The sequence below is a fragment of the Phyllopteryx taeniolatus genome, chromosome 10 (genome assembly GCF_024500385.1).
Source record: "Phyllopteryx taeniolatus isolate TA_2022b chromosome 10, UOR_Ptae_1.2, whole genome shotgun sequence".
In the NCBI taxonomy this organism is placed as follows: domain Eukaryota; kingdom Metazoa; phylum Chordata; class Actinopteri; order Syngnathiformes; family Syngnathidae; genus Phyllopteryx; species Phyllopteryx taeniolatus.
In genome coordinates, this window is record NC_084511.1 from 11740793 (window position 1) to 11753677 (window position 12885).

General features: G+C 42.2%; 1 protein-coding gene across 2 annotated transcripts; it reads left to right on the plus strand.

The window, feature by feature from the left end:
• The first annotated feature begins 2345 nt into the window (after positions 1-2345).
• zbtb33 (zinc finger and BTB domain containing 33) lies at positions 2346-12207 on the plus strand. 2 transcript variants are annotated; one of them, XM_061787710.1, is made up of 2 exons: positions 2346-2615; positions 5611-12207. In XM_061787710.1, exons 1-2 carry the CDS (start codon positions 2588-2590, stop codon positions 7428-7430), a joined length of 1848 nt encoding a protein of 615 aa, XP_061643694.1. In that variant the 5' UTR covers positions 2346-2587; the 3' UTR covers positions 7431-12207. The 2 variants fall into 2 exon arrangements, with proteins under 2 accessions (XP_061643694.1, XP_061643695.1); XM_061787711.1 differs by having other exon boundaries at positions 2346-2511.
• The last annotated feature ends 678 nt before the right edge of the window (positions 12208-12885 follow it).

A 12885-nucleotide genomic window follows, 5' to 3' on the forward strand; every position in this document is an offset into this window, starting at 1 on the left:
CTGCTCTGAGAATGCGAGTGCTCCGAGCACAGCTATGTATAGGTAGATACGACGCGCGTTTTGAGCTCTGTGCCGACGACGACACTAAGCGAGGGAGGTCAAAGTCGTCGGCGCACTCCATGTGTGTGGACGGCAAGATAACCGATAACCGACAGTGCACAGTCTTGTCTGGTGTTCATATCCACAGTTTAGGAATGCAGAGGTGCTGCCTTTCTTTGAATTTATGAACAACTCAGTGAACGATGTCATTCAAATCCCCTGCCAGTTCACAGCCCTCGCATCTTACTTGAACAGCTTCCATGCTCATCTTGCCTGCCACTCTCACACACACATGAATATATTTGGAAAGCAGTATATTGTAATATCTGTAACTGAGCGTGGGCCGATAACGGCAGAACCTGGTGATTGGCGGTTGTGATGTCAGCAAAGAAGAAAAACAAAGGGACATTTCAGCTTGAATGTCAGCTCAAGTCAGTCAGTGTGCGCATGGAGTGACCGGGCGTGAGTTGTAGTCGACAGCAGTGCTTATACAGTATGAATGTGTATTCTGTTACCACTCATGGCAATAAAGCGACTGAAGTGCATCAGCGACTAGCCTATACACAGGATATTCAGATATCTGAAATAACAGTTACAGTGTTACATTGATAGCTATTGTTAGGACTGGGCCTTTTACAAGGCAAAGGCCTCCCTGGGCATTATCGTTATCCAGCTGCAGATCAATCACAGCAAGTTATCCAAGTCCTGAAGGAGAAAAGAAGCCAAAGACCATCACCGCGTTTGACTGTTGGTATGGTGTTCTTTTTCTGAAATGCTGTGATACTTTTGCGCCAGATGTAACGAGACACACACTTTCCAAAAAGCTCAACTTTCATCTCGTCAGTCCATATAACATTCTCCCAAAACATTCTCCCTTCAGATGATTATTATTTTTTTTTTTCAAAAATAAGTTGAGCCTTTATGTTCTTTTTGGTCAGCTGCGGTTTTCCCCTTGGATCTCTGCCATGGATGCCATCTCTTCCTTATTGTTGTGTCATGAACACTGACCTTAACTGAGGCAAGGGAGGCCTGCAGTTCTTTAGAAGTTGTCCTGAGTTCCTTTATGGCCTCCTGGATGAGTCAGTACTGTTCTCATGGGGTAATCTTTGTAGGCCGGCCACTCCTAGGAAGGTTCACCATATTTCCATGTTTTCTCCATGTGAGGATAATGTCTCTCCCTATGGTTTACTGGAATCCTAAAGCTTTGAAAATGGCTTTTGTAACCCTTTCCAGACTGATAGACGTCAATGACTTTATTTCTTGACTGTTCTGGAATTTCTTTGGATTGTGTCATTTTGTTGCAGCTTTTCTAGATCTTGTGTCTGACTTGAGTTTGTCGGGACAGATTCTGCTCACGTGATTTCTTGATTGAACAGGTCTGGATGTAATCAGGCTTGGGTGTGATCAGTGAAAATTAACCAAAAATTGTGATTAGCCACAATGAATTCATGATTTAACAAGGGGATAAAAAGGGCCAGGTAACTTTATTTGTTTCCTTAATAAATGTGTAACAGTATTTTAAGTACACTTGGGTTATTCATTCATCCATAGCGCTTATCCTCACTAGGGTCGCGAGCCTATCCCAGCTGACTCCAGGCAAGAGGCGGGGTACACCCTGAACTGGTTGCCAGCCAATCGCAGGGCACATATAAACAAACAACCATTCACACTCACGTTCACACTTATGGGCAATTTTGAGTATCCAATTAACCTACCATGCATGTTTTTGGGATGTGGGAGGAAACCGGAGTACCCGGAGAAAACCCACGCAGGCACGGGAAGAACATACAAACTCCACACAGGCGAGGCCGGATTTGTCCACTATATATCACTTGGGTTATATTTGTCGGATATATACATTTGTTTGATGATATTTAAATAAAGGGGAACTGCAAAAATATACGAATTTGAGAAGGGGGCCAATACTTCTTCACGGCACTGTGCATGTGAACGGCAACCCTATGAGATTTAACTGACTGTAAAACGGCTGGAACACCAATATGGCGGCCACGTTGACGTATGGTTGTCTATGCTTCGGGACACCCAAACACGGGACTAAAGTAAAGTACTTATCATATTTCAGTACTGTCGAGCTACTGGTACACAAACCAGCTAAATATAGATCCCAATGCTTTGTGCACATATTATTTAGTATAGCAAACGGTATTGAAATATAAGGACATGTCTGCATTAAAGCAGGAAATTCGAAAATGATCAACTTTGGAACAACTTAGTTTTATTGGGGGTTTTAAGTGACGGCACTTTCGTCATTTCTTTAAGTCAATCCTGACAACCCGGAAGTTGTTTCCCATCGGAACGTGTCCTGGTCGAATTGTATCGTGTTTTAAGGAAATGCTACTGTGTGTTTAATTAAAATATAATTTTGAAATGAACGTTTTAATGTCACGCAGTGGCGACTCCTCGTGGCTGTTGTGACAATCACGCGACAACGTAGCTCTCCTCGTTTGGCAGGTGAAGCCCCTCTGCTCGCTCGCAGCCATTGTGTAGCCAAGCGGTTAACGCATTAGCTGCGAACGCTATTTTCTTTATGCGGGCGGAAAACGCACAAGGCGCAGGTATACTGATTTGTTTTCAATATTTATCTTGTCGTCCGGTTATCTTTCCGAGTCAAATGTAATAACTGTTGTGCATTTCTGGAAGCTAATACGTTAGCAAGCTGTCATAATATAGGCCCGCGCTGTCCTATTGTTTATAACAGGTCGTGAAAACTGCTGTATCACATTTTTCAGTAAGCAGAAAAACAAAAAGTGTGAACAATAAGCTATCTGATACACTTAAAGACGTTAAGTTAGTCTTGTAACGTCATTGTAGGTGCTACTACATGGCTCAAGAAAAACTAGCAAACGTCACTTCTTGTAATCATATTGTGACATGTAGGATTGCTTGCAGTGTTTTCACACTCTTTAGGCTATATAAACCTGGAAATTTAGTGCAGTTTTCACGTTAAATCTGTTCGATCAAAACTATTGCTTGACGTGACACGTTTGTTGAAAGCACTAACTCAAGATCAATGTCCTCAAATATTTTGATTCAATGAAGTACTAACATCATTGCATAAAAGAATGATCAAAGATTGTCGAAAGACTTAATTTCATTTCCACAGAGGAATACTCTGCATGCAACAGTTGTTGCTGACATATGATGTAAAATTGACTTTTTAATTTGAAATAGTTGGGCCTCTGCATTGTCTGCCCGCCCATCAAATGTTAAATGAAACACTCAAGTAAATATTCAGCTATCAGCCTATTTCTGAAAATAATGTCCGTGACAAACCCGTTCTAAAGTTCTGCGCCACAGTTATGAATCACAGGGGCTAATTAACATAATAATCACCCCCTAAGCAGTTTCTCAACCAATGTCATAACCAGTGACACCAAAGCCTAAAGGCAAGCTGAGCTGCAGTGTTAGCACAGATTAGGTTCTAATAATAATGTAGGTTGTCGAACATTTTGTGTTTGGCAATGTTATTTGCCACATCGCTACATTAATTGACATGTATTTCGATGGCTTGGTGATGAAATGCCACTTCTAATAAATTACACTTTCTTAATTGCGTAATGAAGTGAAGCCACACAAAAAAAAAAGCTTTGATGTCTTGTGTGCTTGCTTGTTTTCCACACTTTGGGCTGAAGCAGACCAAAGGCTTTAAACACATTTAAACTTATTGAAACAATTTTTTTTTACACATTGTACACATTTTTGGTGTATTGGTGTGCGACGTCAGCGAGCTTGCGTGTGTCTGGGTGAGAGCTGTGGCCAGCTCCTGCTTGAGGATGTTAATTGTGTTGGTGTTGTACTGTTCTCCCGGCTTTTAATAACTGGCTGAAGTGTATTGACGACTGTGGCTCATCTTTCTTACATGTGAAGGAATTACAGTGTTATACTATAAAAATCCATTAAAAAAAATATATAGCAGGGGAACATTAGTACAATGTACAGTACTTGCTTGCACACTAAGGGCCATATTCTCCTGATCGCGCAAAATACTTTTTTTTACACATCTGAATTTGTGCACTTTTCATCTACGTGTATTCTCCTGTCCAGGCTTCTGACACACCCACAGTGCGTAAACTGGGAATTAATGCAGAAACACCGAAGAGATTCATTAACAGCTGATGCTGGCTTCAAATCATGGAAACATGCATGGTTATCAAGCCTTGTGAATGTCATTAAAAGCCATGAAAATGATAAAAGCACTCTACATGTAAACTTTATTCATTTCTTCATTTTAACTGCATCCAAAATTCAACTGCAATGTGATCTTTGACTATCCTTGGGCACTTGACTGACTACAGCGTTTTCAAATCTTAGATTTTTTTATCTGCTTCAGAATCCACACATGAATATATATATAAAAACAAAATAAAATCAGGCATTCAACAATTATCGTCATAGTGGGTGTGGTGTGCTCTGATATAAATCATATCATATATAAAGACTCTGTTCCACAACCGATCTTGAATGTAGTCCACCAAGACCGAAATCCCTTGTGATCAAACGTGAACTGACAAAAACGAAGACAATGAAGCATAGCAATGCAAAGTCGAAGGGAAAACGAGGAAATTATGGTGGCCTTGAGACTATTTTTTAATGTTATTGTATTTTAATAATATTTTTCTTTTTTTGGTTGCAATTTTTCAAACTTAAAAAAAGACTGCAAAAACTTGGCGAAGACATTAAATAAGCACTCTCGGGCTTCCTACAGCTTCATGAGCTGGTCCTCCAGCTCTGAGGTCCACAGGACTGTGTATCGGGTGGGTGATCCATGTTATTTTACTGGTATGCTTTTATTTTGAAGGCCTGATTTTACAGACTAACCGCTGTGCCAATTTTTCCCGAGTGTTGCCGAAAGGACCGGAGGAGGGAGTCTTGTACAATGGTGATGTTGTCAATATAGGCTTGCTTTGGAAAATACTTCTTGCAGTTTGATGAACCCATTTATACAAAATGCGACATCGGGTAGGACTTTTGTTTTTATTTTCGGTCAGTTCCGTGTTCCTTAGTGAGGTCGCTTCTTGACGGACGACATTCCATATCATGTCACAAGTCACTGATTCAGGAGTAGTCTGCTTATCTCACATACATGGAAGATTTTTGGTTGTAAATATTGCAAATTTTTAATATTTAAGATTAATGGCCCGACCCGTTTCGGACTGTATTATTCGGGGGAAAAAAACACTTAACACACCTCAGACCACAGGATAATCTTTTAGGATAATCCTTTAAAGCAAAATATTCTGGCATTTGTCATCCTTCGTTGGGAAGGGAAAAATCAGGACAAAAAACAGCCGATCGTCTTTGTGTGTACCGGGGCTAATGGAAATGTTTTTGAGTCAACCACCCAGATTGCGTATCTGGCATGAAGGTGCATAAATGACACACTTGAGTCAATGGTACAAACTGCACAGACAGAAAAGTGTGCAACTGCACGCCTTTTCCCTCTTACGCACATGGGAGAATATGTATCTTTTACTGGTTTAAATTGTGTAAAAATAAATAAATCCGTCTCCTCTAATCCACAACTGTGCTTGTTGTCCTTCGCCCCTGCAGACATGCCGACTCTGAAGCTGATCTCTGTGACTGACACGCAGTATTCAGCCGCCTTGCTTAAGTCAATGAACGAGCAGCGGAATAGTGGATTATTTTGCGATGTCACCATTATTGTGCAAGACAAGAAGTTCCGCGCTCACAAGACCATGCTGTCGGCGTCAAGTACATATTTCCACCAGCTCTTTGTCGTCGCTGGGCAAGTCATTGAACTCAACTTCATCCGAGCGGAGATCTTTGAGCACATCCTCAATTACATTTACAGCTCCAAGATCATACGTATTCGCTCGGACTTGCTGGAGGAGTTCATGAGCGCTGGGCAGACGCTCGGGGTGAAGTTTATCGCGAACCTGGCGACCCCACTATCTCAAGTCAAAGGTTTGCCTGGTTTGTCCAAGGATGAAGATCCCCAAAACCAAACATCAGAGATGAATATGCCAATCATCTCTGAGTCCTACTCCATATCTGCGGAGGAGTTCAAGCAGTCGAGCAACATGACTGATAAGGACAGGGACTCGGATGATGACGTCATGTTCGTCTCGGAGACTGATGCCAGATCGCAAGCTGCCAGTCAGAAAGCTTCAGATGAGGTCATTTATGTGGACACACTAGACTCAGATAAGGTTGAAAAGGCGCAAAGCGAAGAATCCGCAAATTCAGAATTGAAAGATGCACCCGCAGGAACGCAGGATCTAAAGCTTCCCGACAGAAGCCCTCTGCCCAGTCCGGACAGCAGCTCCAATAATGTCAATTCCCCAGCCAGAGTGTCTTCCAGAAGCACTCCCACCACGCCGGCAAGGACCACTAGCTTCACCCCCGAGCTGCCCAGTGCCTCTCAATCGTCTGGAAACAGCAACATAATGGAAAACACAGACATATTGGGAGTCCACAAAAAGCAAATATCCACTTCACCCCAGCAAGGAGATTTCAAAATTAGGCTGTTGGACATCTCAGAAAGCCCCTCCAGTCAAAGAAATCAAGTCAAACCCACGATAGCAACAAAAAAGACGGTCACACTCAATGCAGCCACAGAAATTGATTCAATTTCCCCAGATTGTAAAGTTTATGCCAACATTGGGGAGGACACTTACGACATTGTACCAGTGAAGGAGGATCCGGGAGAGGGCGGCTCCAAAACCAACAAAGGGAAGCGAGCCATACCGGAAATTCCTGAGAATCTGAAGACCTCTCCAAACAAGAAAAAGTCTAAATCAGACTCTGAGGACCACTACGAGCTGATCATGGATGGCAAGACTTTCTACGTGTGCACCGTGTGTAAGCGTCCTTATGTGTGTCGGACCAGCCTCCGCCGCCACTTCAACACACACTCATGGGAAAGGAAGTACCCGTGCCACTACTGTGACAAAGTCTTCGCCCTGGCTGAGTACAGGACTAAACATGAAATCCAGCACACGGGGGAGAGGCGCTACCAGTGCCTGATGTGCCACGGCACCTTCCTTAACTACCAGCTGCTCTCTAACCACTGCAAGCAAGTCCATAATGTGGACCCCAGCGGGAAGAAGGCAAAAGACAGGGAAGACAACATTTACCGCCTGCTGCCCTGCAAGTCGATGCAGATGAAGCCATACTCGTGGAGCCCGGAGGGGTCTGCGGTGCCGTTCTTCGGCGGGGACGGTGGCATGCACCACATGGCCCCTGGCCAGGAGGGTGTCCACCCACCTGCTCAGAGCCATGTATTGAACTGGGATGACATTTTCGAGCCAGACGAGCAAATGTTGATGGGCCGACCCGTGGCGCCGATTAATGTTAGTCCCCCTGAGGGCAAGTCGGACTTCAATTTTAACATTCCAGAGACATACTGAACCACGACGGACCGCGCAATCACTCGTGCCTTTTTGGAGGCCCCCCCTTGGACTTCCACTCCTCCTCTGTGGATCTTTGTTTTTTCTACAGTAGTCTGGATGAGTGAATGTTCACACACACATGACTGCACCCCTTTTCATTTTAATCTGTGTCCACAACAACCCTGATCACCTGCATTTCTAACTAGACTGGCCATTTCACAGTTAATAACCAGACGTGAACTTACTTTGGTTCTCCTGACACTGTTGATCTTTGTTGCCCGAGTATTGACTTTTAGGCCTTGTTTCCTAGAACAGTGTTTCTCAACTCGTAGTAAGCAAAGGCACATACTTTACATTAGAAAAATGCCTAAGCACACCACCGAACAAAAATGTCAGTAAAACTATATACTGAGAAAAATAACCTAATCTCACTTTACTCAAAAGTATACGTTTTGTGAAATCTGGCCCTGTTTAGTTGAACACAAAACTAATATTCTGTTGTATAAATGGGCAACAGGTGGATAGATATGTTATTTCTACCTTCTGCTACAGTGGGGCAAAATATTTAGTCAGCCACCAATTGTGCAATTTCTCCCACTTAAAAAGATGAAAGGGCTGTAATTTTCATCTTAGGTACACCTCACCTATGAGAGACAAAATGAGAAAAATCACATTGATTTAAAATAATTTATTAGCAAATGATGGAAAATAAGTATTTGGTCAATAACAAAAGTTCATCTCAATACTTTGTTATATACCCTTTGTTGGCAATGGTCAACAAGTCTGTAAGTCTTCACAAGGTTTTCACACACTGTTGCTGGTATTTTCGCCCATTCCTCCATGCAGTGATGTTTTGGGGCTGTCACTGGGCAACTTTCAACTCCCTCCAAAGATTTTCTATGGTGTTGAGATCTGGAGACTGGCTCGGCCACTCCAGGAAATGCTTCTTACGAAGCCACTCCTTTGTTGCCCGGTGGTGTGTTTGGGATCATTGTCATGCTGAAAGACCAAGCCACATTTCATCTTCAATGCCCTTGCTGATGGAAGGAGGTTTTCACTCAAAATCTCTGCCGGTCATTCAGGAGGTCCCCCCCGTGTGGTTCTGGGATTTTTGCTCAACGTTCTTGTGATCATTTTGACCCCACGGGGTGAGATCTTGCGTGGAGCCCCACATTGAGGGAGATTATCAGTTGTCTTGTACAGTGGGTACGGAAAGTATTCAGACCCCCTTAAAGCTTTCACTCTTTATTATATTGCAGCCATTTGCTACAATTAAGTACTTTTTTCATCATTAATGTAAACACAGCACCCCATATTGACAGAAAAAAAAAGTGAAATTTTTGCAGATTTATTAAAAAAGAAACTGAAATATCTCAGCCATAAATATTCAGACCCTTTGCTCAGTATTTAGTAGAAGAACCCTTTTGAGCTAATACAGCCAGGAGTCTTTCTGGGAATGATGCAACAAGTTTTTAACACCTGGATTTGCGGATCCTCTGCTATTCCTCCTTGCAGATCCTCTCCAGTTCTGTCCGGTTGGATTGTGAACGTTGATGGACAGCCATTTTCAAGTGTCTCCAGAGATGCTCAATTGGGTTTAAATCAGGTCTCTGGCTGGGCCATTCAAGAACAATCGCGAGTTGTTCTGAAGCCACTCTGTTATTTTAGCTGTGTGCTCAGGGCCATTGTCTTGTTGGAAGGTGAACCTTGGGCCCAGTCTGAGGTCCTGAGCACTCTGGAGAAGGTTTTTGTCCAAGATATCCTTGTACTTGGCCGTATTCATTTCCCCTTCGATTGAAACCAGACTCCCTGTCCCTGAAAAACACCCCAACACAGCATGATGCTGCCACCACCATGTTTCACTGTTGGGACTTTGGGACTGTATTGGACAGGTGATGAGCAGTGCCTGGTTTTCTCCACACATGCCACTTAGAATCAAGGCCAACAATTTCTATCTTGGTCTCATCAGACCAGAGAATCTTATTTCTCATCATCTTGGAGTTCTTCAGGTGTTTCTTAGCGGGCTTTCATGTGGCTTGCACTGAGGAAAGGTTTCAGTCAGGCCACTCTGCCATAAAGCCCTACCGTGATGATTGACTTTCTAGAATGTTCTTCCATCTCACGACTGAATCGCTGGAGCTCAGCCACAGTGATCATCTTCTATTTAAGGATTATGGAGGCCGCTGTGCTCTTAGGAACCTTAAGTGCAGCAGAATTTTTTTTGTAACCTTGGCCAGATCTGTGCCTTGCCAAAATTCTGTCTCGGAGCTCTTCAGGCAGTTCCTTTGACCTCATAATTCTCATTTGCGCTGACATGCACTGTGAATTGTAAGGTCATATATCGACAGGTGTGTGGCTTTCCTCATCAATTCCAATCAGTATAATCAAACACAGCTAGACTCCAATGAAGGTGTAGAACCATCTTAAGGATGATCAGAAGAAATGGACAGCACCAGAGTTAAATATAGGAGTGTCACAGCAAAGGGTTTGAATACTTATGGCTGTGTGATATTTCAGTTTTTCTTTTTTAATAAACCAATGTCAACAATTGTTTTTTTCTGTCAATATGGAGTGATGTGTGTACATTAATGAGGGAAACAAATTAAATTATTTTAGCAAATGGCTGCAATATAACAGAGTGAAAAATTTAAGGGGGTCTGGATACTTTCCGTAGCCACTGTATATCTTCCATTTTCTAATAATTGCTCCCACAGTTGATTTTTTTCACACCAAGCTGCTTACCCATTGCAGATTCAGTCCTCCCAGCCTTGTGCAGGTCTACAATTTTGTTTCTGGTGTCCTTTGACAGCTCTTTGGTCTTGGCCATAGTGGAGTTTGGAGTGGGACTGTTTGAGGTTGTGGACAGGTGTCTTTTATACTGATAACGAGTTCAAACAGGTGCCATTAACACCGGTAACGAGTGGAGGACAGACGAGTATCTTTAAGAAGTTACAGGTCTGTAAGAGCCAGAAATCTTGCTTGTTTGTAGGTGACCAAATACTTATTTTCCACCATAATTTTCTAATACATTCTTTTAAAATTAGACAATGTGAATTTTTGTCCTCATTTTGTCTCTCATAGGTGAGGTATACCTATGATGAAAATTACAGGCTCCTCTCATCTTTTTAAGTGGGAGAACTTGCACAATTGGTGGCTGACTAAATAGTTTTTTGCCCCACTGTATCTAGTGGACGGCGGCACAGTGGAAGACTGGTTAGCACATCTGCCTCACAGTTCTGAGGACCGGGGTTCAAATCCCGGCCCAGCCTGTGTGGCGTTTGCATGTTCTCCCCGTGCCTGCATTGGTTTTCTCCGGGTACTCCGGTTTCCTCCCACATCCCAAAAACATGCATGGTAGGTTAATTGGAGACTCTAAATTGCCCATAGGTGTGAAAGTGAGCGTGAATGGTTGTTTGTTTGTATGTGCCCTGCGATTGGCTGGCGACCAGTTCAGATAGGTGGGATAGGCTCCAGCCCGCACGCGACCCTAGTGAGAATAAGCGGTTCAGAAAATGGATGGATGGATGTATCTAGTGGAAGAGAATTGTTCCGTCACTATACATCGCTGACATAGATGAACATAACACCATCCATCCATGCATTTTCTACACCGCTTCTCCTCACTAGGGTCGCGGGCGTGCTGGAGCCTATCCCAGTTAACTGCGGGCAAGAGGGAGGGTACACCCTGAACTCGTCGCCAGCCAATCACTGGGTACATATGAACAAACAACCATTCACACTCACATTCACACCTACAGGCAATTTAGAGTCTTCAATCAATCTACCGTGCGTGTTTTTGGGCTGAGGGAGGAAACCGGACTACCCGGCGAAAACCTAGGCAGGCGGGTAGAACATGCAAACTCCACACAGGCGAGGCCAGATTTGAACCTGGACTGCAGAACTGTGAGGCAGATGTGCTAACCAGTCAACCACCGTGCTGCCACACACACACACACACACATATATATATATATATATATATATATATATACACACACACACACACACACACACACACACACACACACTTGTAGTGAATAGTTTTCTGGCCAATTAAGTGAAATTGGATCGTTTCCCACGCTTCCCAATACTGATATTTCATGACACTGGTTCGATAAAACAGTACTAAATAAAGCATGTCAAACCATAGATGATGGGCTAGCTTGAGAAGAATTTTAACTACATTAGGATTTCTTTGTGATTAAAAAACATTGTGGAAGTTTCAACAGACTAATATTACTGCTCTGATCACTCCACATTCCCTGATTGACATTCTTTGCACAAAATAGTATTATCTGAAAGATGTATATTTTATTACAATTAGCAAGCCCACACAGGTATCACTTAAAGGTATTACTTGAAGGTAATGAGTAGGTAATTAAAGTTGAATTTGGCGGTTTAACTCTTTATTATTCTTGTTTTTCAAGGCCAAAATGTGCGTGTTACATTTTACGTTTAGAACAGTCAACACTTAGATTATTGATGGAATGTTAGCACTTAGTATTTTATTATTGGGAGGGCTTCTTTTGTTGCTCTTAGTTTGGACTCTTTCATTGACTTTTCACTGTGAGTGTCGTGGTGAGAAAACAGGTAGCGCTGGTAGGGACGTTCTACGTCTTGTCAATGACAATGAACAGATTAACATTGGTTGTATGAGAGATGTACAGTATAAGTTTGTGTGTAACGTTCTTATTTGTAGCGCCACACTTGCTTTTCTTATATTAATTGTTGGTGCTGTATTAAAAATGTTCCTTTTTATGAATGGAAGTCTGATGACAATAAATTATTACTTTACTGTTTTAAGTCATTCTGTTCTGTGATACTGGTTAACCTCCCAGCTTTTCTCATTTCTTAATAACTGTTTCCATTAGAAAGCATGTAATGTGAATTCAGTCATTTCAAGTCAGTCAAGATGTTGCCATACTGAAAGCTGAACTGTCCAAACCGTTTTTAAACATTCTTAACTCATAACTTGACACATACACTGTAACAAAGTAGACCTACTTATCTATTGAAGAGGCTTGTTAGATGGCTGTTTGCAGCGCAATACTGTCAAAGAGTGGCTTTTTTTTATAGGTATTGTATGTGGCAAGCTCATTTTATCAGACATTTAGTGTCATTAAATAATGTACGGAGTGTCCACAAAGTCCCGTTACAATTAAACATATTACAATAGCAATTAATGAGATGTTAATCAGATTTGTTCTATGTACTCAGTGGTTATCAAATCATATTGCATTTGTGTATTTCAGGTAGCCTGTTAGTCAAATTGGTTCTGGGTCATTCCATGTAAACTCTACTATAGTTTAGGTAGATCTAAAAAGGTTTATAGAAAAAAAAATGTTTTGGACTTTTCCTTCCATTGTTAACCACATCAGAATTTGAAAAGATGTAAGAGGTTAATGAAAAATACTTGGTTGATTTTACATTGAATGACCCTTCTGTTAAATAATAATCTGCAAAATGGCTACTC

Bases quoted from the DNA above. Each gene is read 5' to 3' on its own strand.
- zbtb33 (XM_061787710.1), top strand. From the start codon at position 2,588: ATGCGGGCGGAAAACGCACAAGGCGCAG. The intron at 2,616-5,610 runs GTATACTGATTT...TCGCCCCTGCAG, and splicing joins GGAAAACGCACAAGGCGCAG to ACATGCCGACTCTGAAGCTG.